The sequence below is a fragment of the Zingiber officinale genome, chromosome 5A (genome assembly GCF_018446385.1).
Source record: "Zingiber officinale cultivar Zhangliang chromosome 5A, Zo_v1.1, whole genome shotgun sequence".
Lineage (NCBI taxonomy): Eukaryota > Viridiplantae > Streptophyta > Magnoliopsida > Zingiberales > Zingiberaceae > Zingiber > Zingiber officinale.
Genome location: NC_055994.1, coordinates 9,685,182 through 9,703,252, shown reverse-complemented (window position 1 = coordinate 9,703,252; position 18,071 = coordinate 9,685,182). Strand labels below are relative to the sequence as shown.

The 18,071-nt window shown below is 39.2% G+C and overlaps 1 protein-coding gene across 1 annotated transcript; it reads left to right on the top strand.

Moving 5' to 3' along the window:
* The first annotated feature begins 7,268 nt into the window (after positions 1 to 7,268).
* LOC121982614 (3-ketoacyl-CoA synthase 12-like) lies at positions 7,269 to 8,877 on the top strand. The gene is made up of 2 exons (XM_042535753.1): positions 7,269 to 8,176; positions 8,258 to 8,877. Exons 1-2 carry the CDS (start codon positions 7,286 to 7,288, stop codon positions 8,753 to 8,755), a joined length of 1,389 nt encoding a protein of 462 aa, XP_042391687.1. The 5' UTR covers positions 7,269 to 7,285; the 3' UTR covers positions 8,756 to 8,877.
* Positions 8,878 to 18,071: the final 9,194 nt, after the last annotated feature.

The following is an 18,071-nucleotide window of genomic DNA, read 5'->3' as shown; positions in this document are numbered from 1 at the left end:
CGAGGCCCCCATCGGACCGTTCATTTCAAACCGTCGATGTCCCATCGGACACATCGCGGAGCCGTACGATGACGCCAGCGGAGGCGCCACGTGGCACCATGTCATAGGGGTGCATTTAATGAGCGCCATTACGACGAACAGCACGCGTGCTCGGTCTTAATGGAGAAGATTTGCACGAATCCCGAGGAGATCCGAAGGGCGTCGGCGAGGACCGTCGAGCGGCCGTTTGGAGGAACATTCCCGAGTGGCAGGGCGGTATCACTCAGCCCGACCGGCTGTCCAGTCAGTCGGACTTAGCGCCTCCTTCAACTAGACTTGAGGGGGAGGCATGTGATCCGATGGTAAGGGCGGAGGACCCTCGTTGGCGGAAGGTCAACGACACGTAGAGGTCAAAGGTCAAGAGATTCAACCCTGAGACCCGGCCGACCGGGCGAAGCAGGCCGACCGACCGGATGAATCAAGCCGACCGGATGTGAATCCCCCCGAGCCGAATGAAAGACAACCCGACTAGGGGCCGGGTTTCCGATACTCAAGGTAAAAAGGTTTCAGGGGTCTAGCGGGCTGTCCGTTCGGCCGGTGCACAAGGCAACACAGGCAGGAGCAGTCTCATCCGAGCATACGACCGATGCAGAAGTGATATGCCTGCCGAGCGGCCGACCCGCTCGGCCCTGGAACAGACAGGGAACGCAAGAGGACAAAGTAGGCAGAGGATAACATCATCCTCGAGACACCTGCCGCCGACAAGCAGCAGAGTTGGCAGCCGAGCCGTACACAGGATCATACGGCGGAAGCTTCCACCGTCACATCCGGGATATGCTCGGACGATTGCGGAATGACGCCAGAGATACTTTTCGGACAGAGGTTTGTTAAGGTATGTTTGGGGAAGCGTGCACGCATAGAGAAGCGTGCTCGCGCCTCCCCGGGGTCTTATATAAGGACCCCCAGACGTCGACGAAGGTATGCGCAAATCTTTACTGTAGCCACATTATGCTGCCTCTCTCGTTGCCTGACTTGAGCGTCGGAAGGCCGTCGCTGGGAAACCCCTCCCGGCTCGGCTTCTTTGTAGGTTCGCCGGAGATCTACGCCACCAGTCGGAGACAGCGGAGCGTGCCACGTCCCCAGCGTCCGTTGACTCAGCGCTCGGACAGGATTAAATATTTTAAATAAAATATTAATTTAAAAATAAATTTTTATATAAAAATTAGTTATCTAGTTTTTTGAGATGCCAAATTATTAATTCAATTTTTATATTCAAGTTTTGATAATAATTTTTTTAATTGATAAAATGTTAAATTATTTAATCTTAAGACATTGTTGAAGGTAAATAAGGCTTTAATAATTTTAATTTTGAAAAACTTTTATGTTGAAGCTACACTAATAGTTATAGTTGATAATATTCTATAAGTTATCCATGTATTAAAAAAATAATTTAATTTTTTATAAGATCCAATACCTCAAGTAGTTTTTAATTCTGAATTTATTATTTCCCTTAAAACTTTTAATTCTAAAAATAAATCTAAACTATCAATATCATATAAATTGTCATGTGTTAAAAATTTTTCAAGTTTTAAATATTATAATTTTAAAAAATCATCATTAACCAATTTTAACTTTTCTACTACATATAAAAAATTTTAAAAAAATCATATATTTTAAATTATTCAAACCTAATTTAAAATAAAGAAATATCATGTTCAATAATATAATTAAAGTAATTAATTTTAAAAGATTCTTCAAGTGAAAGTTTAACCTCATGAATTTTATTCTCATCAAATCGATTATTTCTTTTAATTACATGTTTTCACACATTTTTTTTGTTATATATTCATTTTATTTATAATTTTTTAGCAGAAATCACAACTGAATCCATTTTCTCTATAATCATTAAAAAAAAAAGAAATAAGTCCTCTCGGGACAGTGCAATAGTTAAAGCACGAAGTATTGTCACATTAGGTCATGGGATCGATGCCTTAGCCATAACATTAATGGCGGGTAGCCACCCGTGATTTACCTCATCCGTATTAACCTAGAGACGGATTAACTGGAGTGCTAGGGGGTAGCGAATCACTTTTTGTCACATTTAAAAAAAAAGAAACAAGACATTTTTAAATGATATAATGCAATAACAATATTCATATCGTTATATTGTAAAAATTTACTAACAATATTAACCGTGAATAATATATCATACCAAATAACCATGATTAATAAAATTTTAAAATTTTAATACTCCTATGTTGCTAAAGAATTTGCTTCACTTTTTATTTTCGGATCATTACTAATTTCTACAAGTTTATATAAAGTTTCTCTTATTTATGGAACTTAATATTTTATTGCTTTAACACCTTCAAGATGACTTCCCAAACGTGTTTATGATAATGATTTAAGAGTTAAATTAGAAACATAGTCATGTAAAATTTTTTAACTTTTTATAGAAGAAGAAAATAATAAGTAAATAAAAAGTATCACACCAAAAAATGTTATAGCACTAGGACAAGAATTACCTATATCACATAGTACTAAACTAAGACTATGATAACTACATGGTGCATAAAAGGCTCTAGAATTTATATCTAACAATATCTTTTGTACGCCTTATTGTTTATCTTTTATATTAGCCTCATTATCATATCATTGTCCTCTTATGTCATTTACATCAAGTTCAAATATTCTTTATTATACTAATAAGTAGGGGTGAGCAAAAATTCAGTAAAATCGATTTAACCGAACCGAACCGACTGAATTTAGGAATTCGGTTCGGTTAATTCATTTTTTTTTAAATTCGGTTCGGTTTTCGGTGAATTCGGTTCGGTTTCAATTTTAAGTTTTGTAATTCGGTTTAACCGAATAAACCGATTAAACCGAATAAAAATATTTATTAATTTATTTTTATTTAAAAATATAATAAATAAAATAAAATCTCTCTTTTTTTAATTAAAATCAAATAAAGTTTTAAAATTCGGTTAATTTGGTCAAAAACCGAATTAACCGATCTTTTATTGGTTCGGTCGGTTCGGTTTTTGTAGAGAATTCGGTCGGTTCGGTTGGTTAAAAAAAATTTGATTTATTCGATTTTCGGTCTATTCAGTTTGGTCGGTTCAATTTTGACCGAATGCTCAGCCCTACTAATAAGCATATCAAAAAGACATTTTCCTAATGTTTCATCTACTTTTAAAAATTCTATAAAATATTCTTCTATTTTGATTGGATTTGTTGAAATATTTACATATCTTAATATAAGAGATATTTGTTCATAATTACTTATATTAGGAGTACAATAAGTATAGTTAAAAAGTATTTTACTTCTTTTATTTTTTTTAACTATAATATTTTTTATTTCTTTTCCCAATATATTTATTAACTCATTTTGTATATTATGACCAAGATAATGATTATAAATTTTACCATTTTGAATACATTTAAGGTGTTCTTGTATTATAGGATCAAATTTTACCATCATTTTAATTAAGCCTAAAAATTTTTCATAGTTATCTTGATAAATTTTCTCATTTGTACCCCAAAATATCAAATTATTTTTTACAAAATTTTTAACTATAGCAATAATTCTTATTAATATATTCTTTCAATGTTCTTTTTCTTTGTTTATTTTTTCTTGTAAATTTTGATCAATGGTTTTATTTTTAAACAATATTATTTTAATATCAAACTAAATATTCATATTTATAATATGTTCACTACTTGTTTAATAACTTTTAAGCTCTGACATAAGATTTTTCCAATTGCAACATTCGTTTGCTAATTGAATTATAATTGATTTTTGACTAAATAATTTACAACAAAAGCAAAATACTTTATCTAATTCTTTTAAATATATTAACCATTATATATCATGTTTTTCTCCATTTGGTAATTTTGGAGTATAATGAATCATAAAAAAATATCTAGAATTTTCATCATTTAGAAAAGAAATATTAATTTATCTAATTGAACCCTTTTTTTAACTAATAAATCTATTAAATTTGAATTTATATTTTTTTCATTGTGTTGGATCCTATATATATATATACTAAATAACATTTTCATCAATATTATTAAAAAAAATTATCTTTGTGATCTATTATATGTTTATTTCTTCTTTTTCTTCTTAATTACTATTATCTTCTTATTTAATATTAATATTAGATGAATTATATTTGTGGTTATTAGAAAATTCTTGATAGAATCTTTTTTATCCTAAAGTATCATCCGATGAAAATTCAATTAAATTTTTATTTAAATTTTCAATTGTATTTTTTTTCAGTTTTGATTTTGATTCTTAACAATAATTCAAGCAAGTGCACCTTTTTTGAGATTAAATAAATTCTTCTATTTTTATATGTTTTATATATACATAATCATATTTTTTTTAGATATATTTATATTAAAATAATAATAATAAAAAAATAAAAGTTCCTACTATTTTATCAAAATAAAATTACTTAAAATTAAATGAACAATAAAACTTAATTTACCTCATGTAGTTTTAATTTGATGATATTTTAAAATTTAATGATTACCTGCGTAAATATAATAAAGAACATATTTTATGATTTTTTAAGTACATAAATCAGGCTTGCTTGTGTTGGTAGTAATTTGCTTACACCGAAAAAGAATAAATAGGAAAAAAAAATTCTCATGCAATTACTAATAATCTATTTTTCCAAAGATGTCTGAATCCATTCCATCCATATCATTTATACAAAACAATAAAAGACATTTCAAGAAAGAAGAAAAAAGCGAAACAAATATTACCGGAACAAAGAGGAGAAGAACGCCTTCTAAAAGAATCACCACGAATGAGGAAAAATGGAACACTTATCACTCATGAGAGGATGAGGTGATAAGATGATAAGCTAATTACAAAATGAAATGAAAAAAAATGAAATTTGATCTTGTATTATAGCTCTAGATAGAATTTTAGGAGAATATTACAATTATAATTAATATGAAATTAATTGATAGTTGGGTGCATGTGATGTTGTCTAGACAGTAGTGTTGTTATGTCAGATGTAAATCTTAGTCATTAAATCTACTTAGATTTTTTTTAATTATAATGATCACCAATTTTATTGAGACCTTGGCCAATGCCTTGAGCCGGGTCTAGCTATATTGAGCAAATTTTCACAAGCACTTTAGCTTTATCTGGTGGGCAAACGGTCCTCCACTTCTAAAATTAATTGAGTTGGTAAGAGTCCTAGATTAAAAAAAATAATAATAAAATATATATAATATATACATAGTAGGAACCCTCGGCCAGACACATTGGTAGACTAGTCTAAACATCTTTCATTCATTACAAGGTCCATGGTGAAGCCATTTAGCCAACGGCTCCACCTCGTCTAATTACTTAACATCTAAATCAAAGCTAAATGGAAGAGAAGTTGACGAATTCTTTTAAGTGATTGTATAGTTTTGGAGGGGAAAGATACACCTTACTTGTCTTGATAAGAGCTAAAAGATAGTAGAAGCTCAGTAAAGTATCTTGTTCCAACTGAACTAAGTCGAGGATCCATCAGAGTTTTAAGTGGGAGACATTCTACATCTATAGGACCTATATTAGAGGATCATTAAGATAATCGATCTATCTTTTTTTTATTAAATGGGAGACACACGGGAAGTTGAAGGTCTAAAGAAGGACAAACATGGCCAAATTAGTGTTATAGTCAGTATACAACCCTTCTCTAGTTCACCAAACCAAAATAGCTTCTCGAAAGGAGCTTCTCGAGCCACCTCTCGTAATCGTAAAATCTCCACTTTAATCTAATCACTTCAACTCAAATCCCATCCAACTCGGTCAAACTAGATCCACCTCGACAAGCTCGACCTAGCTCTACACACATTGTAAAGCTATCCTACTCCTTCATTGTCTCATTCTCCATTACAACCTTTAATTCCTTCAATTCCAAATGTTCTCATTTTATTGTCTCTATTGCCTTAGTCAATTCACTTATATACTTTCAAAACTACAGCAAGTCTCAAAAGCATTCAATGTAGGCCATAAGCAGGTGGTCTACTTTAAAAAGTTGTTTCCTGTTGAAAAAGAAAAGTCAACCTAAATTATTGCCAATAGTCTTTTAGAGCCACACGTCTATTATAAAGTCAACGGATTGACCTTGTGGTCATCTGATATTTATTATTCAATTAGATGGAAATCCGTCTGTTCCAGGACCACTTACCCAAAATAAAATGAGAATAGTTTTTTATTTCGAAATTAATGTTTTTTTTAATCAAATTAATGAAAATCTTATTTCTCAAGATTATTTTTGGATGATTATTATTTGATACTTCATCTTATTAAAAAAAATAATTAATCAGATTAAATAATATTAAATGATTTTATGAAAATTTCTCATTTGTCATTAGAGTAAATAGAAAAGTAATGTGGGTTAGAAACTCAACATCTCTTTATTATGAATCTCATTTAGAAAAAAAAAAACCTACAAATATATCATAAGTTAGAAATTGAACCATGAGTACTTAGATGACGACTGAACAATCTTCAGCCCTTGGTTGATCCTTCATCATAACTCCTTGTACTAATAAAAACCATTGATTTATTATTGAACTAATTAATAATAATTGAGGAGTTTGATCATTATGAATCCATGGAGTCATCTAGGGCAGGCATCATTGTCTCTTAAGCTATGCCCATCCAAAAGTCAACTGATCATTGATGCTCGAATTAAGTTTCAGATCAAGCGGATCGTTTTCCTCCATCCGAGTTTTTCTGCTGCTGATAATGCAAACCAACTGCACCATTAACTGCTATTAATTATCCAAAATGCACAAAACAACCGGTTCAAAATGAATCTGATGAAATAACTAAAAAAAGAGATTATTTCAGATATATTATTTTAAAACAAAAAGTAGATAATGCTCGTATTTTTTCTATTAATTAATTAATTCAGTGCATTAATTAATTCCCTTACCTTTTAGCAAACTGGCCGTAGATGTTTGACTTTGTGTGAACTTAGTAGAGAACGCACGTGCTTATTATTATTATTTTTTTTTGCAGAGATCGACCGAGTGGTTACTGGTTAATGATCGAGCTGCACAATTAGTTGGCATGCATGCAATGATCTGAAAATATATATATCGGCCAGTTTGTTGGCTGTTCGTTTATGATCGCGAGAAATTAGTTAGTTGGGGAGTTGGATATGACGCGGATGCATTTACGGCGCTGGGGATGTATCGATCGATGGATCGAGCTGGAGAATTGTAGATAAATAGCTCCGGAAGCATGTTTAATTTGCATGTTTAATAATTGGTCGAAGAATTAATATTCATGGAGTTGCTGCTTTCGGTCGTCTCCTCGATCCTCCTCCTTTTCTGCTTGCTCTCGCTTGTCCGGCGGGCGGTGGACCGGTGGCTGTGCCGGCGGTGCTACCTGCTCGACTACGTCTGCTACAAGCCGTCGGACGACCGCAAGCTTCCCACGGACCGGTGCAGCGAGGTGATCATGCGCAACCCGCGGCTGAGGCTGCCGGACTACAAGTTCCTGCTCAAGGTCGTCGTCAACTCCGGCATCAGCGAGGAGACGTATGGCCCGCGCAGCATCATCGTGGGGCGGCGCGAGGAGCGGCCCAGCATGGCGGACTGCTACGAGGAGGTTGACGACTGCGCCTTCGCCACCCTCGACCAGCTCTTCCGGCGCACCGGAATCCCGCCGTCCCGCGTCGACCTCCTCGTCGTTAACGTCTCCATGTTCGCCCCCGCGCCCTCCCTCGCGTCGAGGATCATCAACCGCTACGGGATGCGCGACGACGTCAAGAGCTTTAACCTCGCCGGGATGGGGTGCAGCGCCAGCCCCATCGCCGTCGACCTCGTCAGCAACGTGTTCAGGTCGCGGAAGGGGATGGTGGCGCTGGTCTTCACGTCGGAGTCGATTGCGCCGAACTGGTACTCGGGGAGCGACCGGTCGATGATGCTCGGAAACTGCCTGTTCCGCTCCGGCGGGTGCTCGTTCATGCTCACCAACGACGGGAGCCTGAGGCACCGGGCGAAGATGAGGTTGAACTGCTTGGTGCGGACGCACATCGGGGCCAACGACGAGGCCTACGGCTGCGCCATCCAGAAGGAGGACGACGTCGGCCGCGTCGGATTCCACCTCGGCAAGAACCTTCCCAAGGCGGCGGTGCGGGCCTTCACCGAGAACATGCAGAGGCTGGCGCCCAAGGTTTAATTTAATTTCCCGCCGTTAAATTCACCGTACCTACACTCTCCAAGGTTGGCCACCGGGCATCTTGTTAATCGACAGGTGCTGCCGATCGGCGAGCTGGCGCTGCACGCTGTCCGGGTGCTCCGGCACAGGCTACTGAAGGCGGCGGCGGCGGCGAACTCGAAGGAGCCGGCGGCAGGGAACGAGAGGGTGGTGAACTTCAAGACGGGGGTGGAGCACTTCTGCCTGCACACGGGCGGGGCGGCGGTGATCGATGCGGTGGGGAAGGGGCTGGGGCTGAACAAGTACGACGTGGAGCCGGCGAGGATGACGCTGCACCGGTGGGGGAACACGTCGGCGAGCAGCCTGTGGTACGTGCTGGGGTACATGGAGGCGAAGAAGAGGCTGAGGAAGAAGGAGAGAGTGATGATGATAAGCTTCGGGGCGGGGTTCAAGTGCAACAGCTGCGTGTGGGAGGTGCTGCGGGACCTCGACGGCGGCGACGGCGGCGTCTGGGAGGACTGCATTGGCCGCTACCCTCAGCAGACCATGGTCAACCCGTTCTTGAAGAAATTTGGGTGGGTCAACGAGGAGTGATAAGAGTAACGAGCTACTACTAATAAGTAATTCAAGATATATATATCAATGCATATCATTATTCTTTAATTTAATGAGGGCTTGTAATAATTTGTAAGGAATGAAGTGTTTCGCAATTTTATATGGCAATTTGTTGGATATACATGCACACATCCAATATCTCTTTAAACAAAAAAAAAAAAAAAAAAACAATATCCTAATGTTAGGCTTGTTTTTGGAAAAAAAAACAATACCTTTATGAATATTATTTATGAATAAAAAATATAAATAAATAAAATACTTAAAATAAATAATTTTAAAATCTCAAACTTACTAAATATAAAAAAAATAAACAATATTCACACTCATAAGTCATCGTAAAGAGACTCAAAATTGATGTTTACAAATAAAGCAAATAAAAAATTAAAATAGCGAATTAACTACATAAATTGTAAATTACTTACCAAGTAAATAATCATATAATTTCAAAATGTAATTTATTCACAGAGATATTCAATGTAGTGAATAGGGAAAGGATCAACTCATAGGAAAAGAGGTCAATGAGTTTGTATGTAGTGGTCAAAGTCCATGGAGGATCAGAGCGGATAGTTGGCCTAGTAGCACCCCATACACCAGATCGGCACTGTCGATTGGACAGGTTTATTGCGAATCCCAAGTGGGTCGTCACCATACGAGCCCTACTCCGGTCCAAACTAGATTTGCTCAAGCTCTGTTCCTCTTCTCCCGATTAGTTCTACTGATCAGACACTATCCTAGTGCCCCATTCCTGTCTTGGACCGGATTCGTTGGGAGCTCTATTCCCACTTTCCCGATAGGCCCTAACGATCGGATAGTATCTCAATACCCCAGTACTTTACTCTCGGCCTAGGCTTGACTCACTCGGAGCTCAACTGCCCACACCTCCGATTGACCTTACTCGTCAAATATATTCCCCATGAGCCCTATTTCCCCGCTTTTGTAAAATATCGAAAAATAGACGAATATTAATAAAGGAATTTTCTTGAATTTTTGGAAATTTTTTGAGAATTTTTCGGAGCTCGTATGGACGAGTTCACGGGGATAAAAATGGGGCCTGGGAAAAAAAACCTGTTTTGGCTACCCCATTTAAGCGAGGAAATGTTTATAATTACATTTCCTTTTTCTTTATTTTCTTTATTTGTTTTCTTCTTCTCTTCCTCGCCAAAATCCCTCGCGCGCCCGATCCTCCTCGCGTGCCCTAACCGGCGCCACAGCAGTTCACTTCTCCTCACAATTTAAGCCGTGGTCGAGGGTTGCATCTCCTTCTTCTTCCTTTTCCTTCTCCACGCCGTCCCTGTGCCCTTCTTCCCTTCCGCGACATCGAAGCCACCACCGTCGCTCCTCCTTTTTCCCCAAGCGCTGGCAACGCTCACCCCATCTGCCGATTTTCTCCTCTCTGTGCTTGTGCCCGTGCGACGCCCCATCCTCACTGTCGCATCTTCGACAGCCACTCTTCGCCGCCGCACACGATCCGTCGGCCGCCATTGAGCCCTGTCGAAGCCGCTACCCTCACTGGACTAGAGCAGCGCTGTCACCTCTGCCCTAGCACCCCTGTTTTCGCCACAGCCGACGCTGTCACTTGGTGTCGTTCCTCAGCCCTAGTGCCGACCCATATTTTCTCTGCCCTAGCCGAATCTTGAAGGTAAGGGCCATACCTAGCTGAGGAAATTAGGATTGTGGCAAGATCTCAGTTCATGTTTTTTTTTTCTTGCTTCGGATCTAGTCACGGTATAAGTTTTGTTACTGGTTGATTCCTAGGTGAACGACATCGTGAGTTCCAGCAGGGAGGTTCTTGGTTGTGGATTGAGTTTTTCTTCCTGATCTTGTTAGTCCAGGCAGTGAGGGAGTGTTTCACCGCCACTTACTGTTGTTCCAGCAGTCGACAGCAATAGCGGCTGTAAATCTTGATCTAGCAGCAATAAGACGATCTCCAGTGGTGCTATCGACAGAAGCTTTAGAGCAGTGAGGTAAGGAGTAGAGAATTGTATCCTTGTTGTAGATTATGTGTGGATTAGGGTTCGTTAATTTCGTTGGATTGATTGGTTGGATCCAATTTAGAACTTCTTAATTGGATTAGGATTTATTTTGGCTAATTGTTGTATAATATAATTAGCTAAACTAAACATTGTGTCACAGGACTTTGACACGAGACGAGTATCTCGATTACCGGATTGAACTATTTTATCGGAGGTGGGTACTTTTGACTTATTGTCTTTGATATGCATAGTAATGAAATTAACAAGTTGCATTAATTATGTTCCTCATTTGTTTCAGTTAATCACTACCCGATTACCTGTTACCTGATTGATTGATTATTTGTTTTGTATTTCGTGTTGTTATGTACTTAATTACACATGCTCATAGGGGTAGTGATATAACCATGTTTCACCATGTTCAGGACCTAGGTTTGATACCTTATTTGATCAGTGTACTTTGATATGATTTGTTCACTATGGTGCACATCGTTATATGTCCATAGATTGGTTTACTATATTACCATGCTTAGTGACATGCACCATTCACATGATTGCATGCTGTGTGATAGATTGCTCCATTATTGTCGAGCACATCGCCAGTTTTATCACTGTTCGGTGCTCCGTTGTGACGCTTATGGATAGCGTGACGCAGCGTAGTAGCACGTCAGTTTGCTCTTCCGGTGCTCCGTTGGTCCGCTCATGGGTAGTGTGACGCAGCGTGTAGCACGTTAGGGACCCCTCCCCGTCATCGTGTACCGGGAGATGAGAGCATTGCGCTCCCCCATTTATGATTTGGGGTAGGAGTATTGTGTACTCCGACAGCATCCCGTTCTCTCGGTCACTCATTAGGAGTAGTGATGCGGAGTGCACGGTTGTCACATCCCTACCCACTCGGTCCCACTTTTGTTGTGAGTTGGCTCACTGGCGTCAGGGGTGACCATGACATTGGCACCATATGCATGATGCATTTATTGTTTGTGTTTGTGTTTGCTGCATTTATATGTTGCACATTGTTTGGATACCTATGTTTGACATGCATACATGATTTCTATACCTCTCAGACTGCTTGTCTTTATACCTAGGTCCTAGTTAGTACAGTATTCTCCTGTTTACTTCAGTTTGTATTCACCTTTATTACATCAGGAGACTGTACGCATGATTAGTGCTAGGTGTTATTTCCTTACTTTGCATATCAGTTGTACATGCTGAGTGTTGGACTCACCCTGCCTCCATTGTTGATATTTTCAGGTTAAAGCTGTCCGGAGCAATTCCAGTCGCTAGTCCCCATCTACACGTAGTTCTAGTCCTCTGCTGGTCTTGAGTTGTTATTTTATCTTAGTTTCTCTATCAGACTTTGTTTTTAGTTTTGTATTGTTTTACTTATGGATATTGTATGGATTCTTATCGTTTGATGGATTTTTGGTGTTTGGATATGTTTTACTACATGCCTGCCTGGACGGCAGAAGAGGTGAGTTGATCTTATTGTCGGATTTGAACTTTACGAGTGTAGTTGAATATGGTTATTTTTTAGTCATGGTATTATTGCTTTGGTTTGCTTATATTTATATAAACTGCGTGGTGATGGTTTATTTACATGTTATTATTCCAGCCGCATGTGGCTGAGGTATATGAGGATGTAGAAAAGTTTCAGATTGTCCGCCGTACAGGGGAGATGCTGCCGAAATTTTATCGGACAGGGACTCCTCAGGGGCGTGACAGCTTTTGACCTGATTTTCTCATTTTTTTTGTTCCCACTCCCCTGGTAGGTCTTGCCGATCAGAGGGACCCTAGAAGAGCCGATGAATGACTTGTTGGGCTGCCAAAATCCTGCATCCTCTGAGACATTGCTATGGCCTTGTTAGGCCATATGCATAACCGAGCTTTGTGAGAAGCCCACCTAGCTATCAGCTCAAGAGGCCTCATGGCACAAAAGCCCAGTTACAACCATTAATACAACACGTGGATTTGACATAGCATCATACCTATATATAGATACTTACGCCACTTACATGTCAATGTGATTGATGAACACAATATAAGCATGATGATGTGACAGATTGACTGATTGCAAAAAAAAATATCTCATTAATGCAAAGATTGTGAGGGGCATTATAAAAGGACGTCCTTCTCTATTGACACAGGTACACGCACGCACACCTACACATCTCTTCCTCTTTGTTGCTGCTCGCTTTGCTTTGTGCCACCATCATTATTCTGACTTGATCGTCAGAGTAACTACACCAAGGATCCCCTTGCCTGCTTACTAACGATTTCCTTTTCTTCTTAGGAGTTCTTGGAGTCAATCAAACTATGTGTTGCATCACGGTTCATCCTCATCGCTTCCAGATAGAATCAAATTTGGTACCATTTGTGAGAACCTCTCCACCTAGGCTGGAACTTGAAGATGGATGACACCAGAAGAGTGGCTGTCACTTTGTCGCAAGAACATCTTAATTTACTTTTGCTGGCCAAAGCGCAAGCGCTGGCACAAAAGCAGCGGGCAACAGTCTCTTCCCCTCCAAAATTATCCATTGTACATGTCACATCATCAAAAGAACCACCTGCTTTTGAGCAAGGATCCAAGGCCAAACAGTCAATGGAATTCCCCTGGGCATTTATCTGAACGCCCGCAGAAGGTTGCCTTGGAGCTAAGTGATCCCAAGGATCTTCAACTAGATATTCACCCCTTAAGGACCCTAAACAGGGCAAGGCCCCACCTGGTACTAGCTCGCCCGAGAAATTGGAAACACCCTTCTCATAAGAAATCTAAGAAGATAAATTACCCAAGCGCTTTAGGCCTTTGACGATTGACGAATATGGAGGCTCTGCCAATCCCGAGGACCATCTCCGCAAATTTGAAAATTCCACTCTGTTGCATCAATACATTGACAACATCAAGTGTCGAGTGTTCCTAACAACTTTCTCTGGATCGACACAAAGGCAGTTTGACCGGCTCCCTACCGCTTTGATCACTAGTTTCAAGGACTTCAAGAATGCCTTCCTCCAATGCTTTGCTAGTAGCAAGACCAACTTAAGTTTATTCGCTCTCAAGCATGGAGCAAAGAAGTCCTTGAAGACCTATATAAAGAGATTTTCCTTGAAGACCTATATAAAGAGATTTGACCAAGTGACTATGAATGTTCCCTCTATCACCTCTGAAATGTTGGTAAATGCTTTCTTACAAGGGCTCCTAGACGGGGATTTCTTTCGCTCTTTGGTGAGGAAGCCCATGAAAGACTTCAACAATTTGCTTGGATGGGTGGGCAAATACATTAACATGGAAGAAGCTCAAGCTACTCAAAAAAAGAAATGGTTAATTCAATTCCTCCTTTTCAAGCCAAATGAAAGGTTCCTCTAGCTCCTTTGTCGTGCAGCGAGCGTCGATCGACTCCCGAGCCCCCCGCTCAATCACCTCCAGCTCAATGAGGAAGTGTTATGCAACACGTTGAGGTAGCTTGTCTTGGGAACTTTATGCCCGACTAGAGGGGGTGAATAGACGGTCTCCCTCTTTGATCGCTTCCTATGTTTGTTAGCGCAGTGAAATACCAAAATAATCAAAGGAAAACTAAAATCTAGAGGCAATAAAGAAAACGATTAAACCTCTAACACGTTGATTTACGTGATTCGGAGATTAGGCCTGCTACTTCACGGTTGTCCATAAGGTGGATGATCTCTCAATCCGTCGGTGGATTAATCTCCAGAACTCTGACTAGCTCGATCCTCCTTCTTGATGGAGAAATATCATCATAATCTCGTGATCACACACAAGGATCACACTGAGAGCTTTGGAGACTCTAATAGGCTTTAACCAAGTCCATTGTCGTCACCCAAGTCAGTCATCCCAAGCTCAATTATATATAACTTGGGGGAAAACATCCAAGCTATTTTCTTGCTATCAGTCGACTAGTAAAGTCACCAATCTATTGGACTCTATAGAAAATTGACTATTATACTCCAACGACTCGATATCAATCGACTGGCGTCAGGACCAATCATTTGACTCACTTCAGTTAAGAGAACAGAAATATTCTGTTTGCTCCCACCAATTGACTGGTAAAGTCACTAGTCAACTGGTAAACTCTAAACCTAGAGTTTTACCCCGAGTGCAATCTCTCATGCACTCGTCCTCGCACACAACCTCGACCTTGCCTTATAGTCTCCTCCATCAGCTTTGTGTCCCTCAGATGCTTTCCCATTCTTCACGTCTTGCATACAAAAGCTTCCTTCAACCTTGTCCTTTGTTGTTGGGTCTTCCATTACCAAGAGCTCCTTGCTCCTGGACTTCAACCTTGTCAAGCCACACTTGGACGTACGTTACCAAAACTACACACTTGGACTTACACTGCCAAGCATCCACACTTGGACTTTGCATTTGTCAAGATCACACTTGGACTTTCTTTTATTAAGATCATACTTGGACTTTGTCTTGCTGTACTTGCATCTTGCACACTCACAAGCACATATCAAATACAATAATAATCTAACTTAAATCTTTGCCCATATATCAAAACCTAGGGTCACATTGATTGTTTCAATAATCTTTTCCTTTTTGATATTTGACAAATTATTTAAGTTAGGAAAACATATAATGCAATAACATGCAAATAAATATGTAAACTAGGGTCTTAACCTTAGACATCTTATCCTTAGTTAATTTCTCTTTATCCTTAAATGGTTTTCTCTTATCATTTCTTGACCTCTCCTTACTATAGTTTCATGTCACCCTAGCATATGACTCTTCTCTAGCCTTAAGGGATTCCCCCTTGCCATTTGCACTTACAATCATTACATGTGACTTTCTTTTGGCCTTAGGGAACTCTACTATAGCATACCTATCAAAGTGCTCCACGGGTAACTTCCCTTTACCCTTGTTTGATAAAGATCGGTATCCCAAATCAGATCTATCACCATTGGATTTTTAACTATCCAACATCATACTTAATCCCTTAGATCCAACATTGAATCTCTCAAGGGATATCTCTAACCTATCAAGCTTTTCCCTCAAAGTTTGATTTTTTAATTCTAGATTTCTAACCCTAGAATTCACTTGTCCATCATGGGCATTCCTAGACCTACCCTTCCTAAGCATGTTTCTCCCCTTTTTGTGATTAACACCTAGGTTTTCCACCACCTTCCTCTCCTTAGATAAAGTGGATTATTTTTTATAAGGTCTAACCTTAGGGTATAATTTCCTAGGGTTATCCACCTTGTTAACTCTATTCCTATTGTTATACCTAAATCCAAAATTATGTATAGGTAAATAATATTCTACATTGTTATCTCTAGCATGTATGTTCCTAAAACTTGAATTAATATTAGAATTAAAGATCAAGTTAGGGATTACCTTCCTACTTACCATTGGAGCTCTCCCTTGACACGAGCATCCACATGGCTTCTTCCACTTTCTCAATTGCTTCTTTTTTATTTTCCCCTTCCTTGGGAACTTTATGTGGTAATGACCTCGCTCGTACCACGTCGAGTAAATGATGTGCATCTTTTCCTTCTTTTTCCTTCAACTCATATTAGATTCTAAATGAATTGAATTGAGTTTAGGAGTTACTTTTTTTAGCAAGGGGCATCTACTCTTGTAGTGTCCTATCTCCCCACATTCAAAGAACTTGATGTGGGCTTTAGTGCTCTTCTCGGTAGATGCGGTTGAGGGTTGAGCTTCCAAGACCTCTTTTTCACTTATCTTAGACTCTTCTTCCTCACTAGAAGATGTGGACGGATCCACTTCTTCCTCCTCTTCAGATGTTCAACTTATCTCCACATCCAATCTCCTCTAGGACTAATGAGTCTTTCTCCTTGGGCTCCTTTACTTCTTATGCTTGTATAAGACTTTCATGAAATGTAATTATCTTTTTTTAAAGGTCACTTGCATTATTATAATCATCTACACTAACCAACACATTGGAATGTAAAAGATTTAATAAAATTCTTGTTACCTCCTTGTTTGTCTCAAATTTCTCCCTTTACTCCTTGGTCCAATATCGAGGTTGAAGACACTTTCTCTTCTTGTCCATTGGAGCTTCAAATGGATCCTCTAATGTAATTCATTGGTTCCAATTCATTTGGAACCACATTTCTAAGCTCTTCCTCTAATAGTCAAAGTCCTCGTATGGAGGTGGGATCCGGATGTCTTATTGTAGCGGACCTTCTGACTTCATCTTCTTCCTCTAGCACTTGCCCCTCCCAGCGATTAGTACAACGAAGAGCAACTTGGCTCTGGTACCATTGTTAGGAACTTGATGTCAAGCTAGAGGGGTGAATAGACGATCATCCTATTCGATCGCTTCCTACGTTTGTCAGTGAAATGGAATAGCAAACAAACAAAGGAAAAATAAAATCTAGAGGCAATAAACAAAACAATCAAACCTCTAACACGTTGATTTATGTGGTTCAGAGATTAGGCTCCTACTCCACGATTGTCTATAAGGTGGACGATCTCTCAATTCGCCAGTGGTTTATGTTGGATTAGAAAGATGCTAAGGGGGTGAATAGCGTTCATCGAAAATTGTAAGTTAAAACGAGTTACGCAGCAGAATAAAGAAAACAAAAATGAACTAGAAAGAAGAAGATAAGCACATGCTAACACAATTAATTTTTTACTTAGTTCAGAACCTTCAACGACTCCTACTCCAAGGTCCGCACTCGTTTAGTGCTTTCATTGGGAAATTGATGTACGTAGATTATATATACTCTTATGCATGTTTTGATGCATATTCACGTACTTTACTTATGCTTGATCTATATATTTTTACACCTCTTGTCTTACTTTCAGCATACTTCTCTTTGTGTATTTTTCAATTGGCAGGAGGCACTCTTGGAGCACAAACAATGCTTAGAGACGATCCCAGATAATAAACGAAGCAAAAGGGGCTTGGTCGTGTCGATCCCACACGGCCATGAAACGAAGCAGAGAAGAAGCTAGCCATAGCCCTATGGAGTCACACGACTGTGTGGCCTTCTAGAGGAGAAACAGAGTACGACCGTGTGATCTCACACGATCGTGTAACTTTCTAGAGCTGATGCAGACACAGGTCGTGTGAATCCACACGGTCGTGTGACTTAACTAGAAGAGGAGCAGAATATGACTGTATGATCCCACACAGTCGTGCCACTCATCCAGAGAGCAAGCAAGACACAACCGTGTGAATCCACATGGCCGTGTGACCTGAGTTGTAGCCAAGAAGGTCTGTAGACATTGGTAAAACAACCTCTCCTCAAAATTTAAGAATTTTTAAACGTCTGTGAAATTTCTGGCGTATTTTTAAAGTTGGTCAGAAATATTTTTTTTGCTGAAATAGTGTATCAGTCAACTT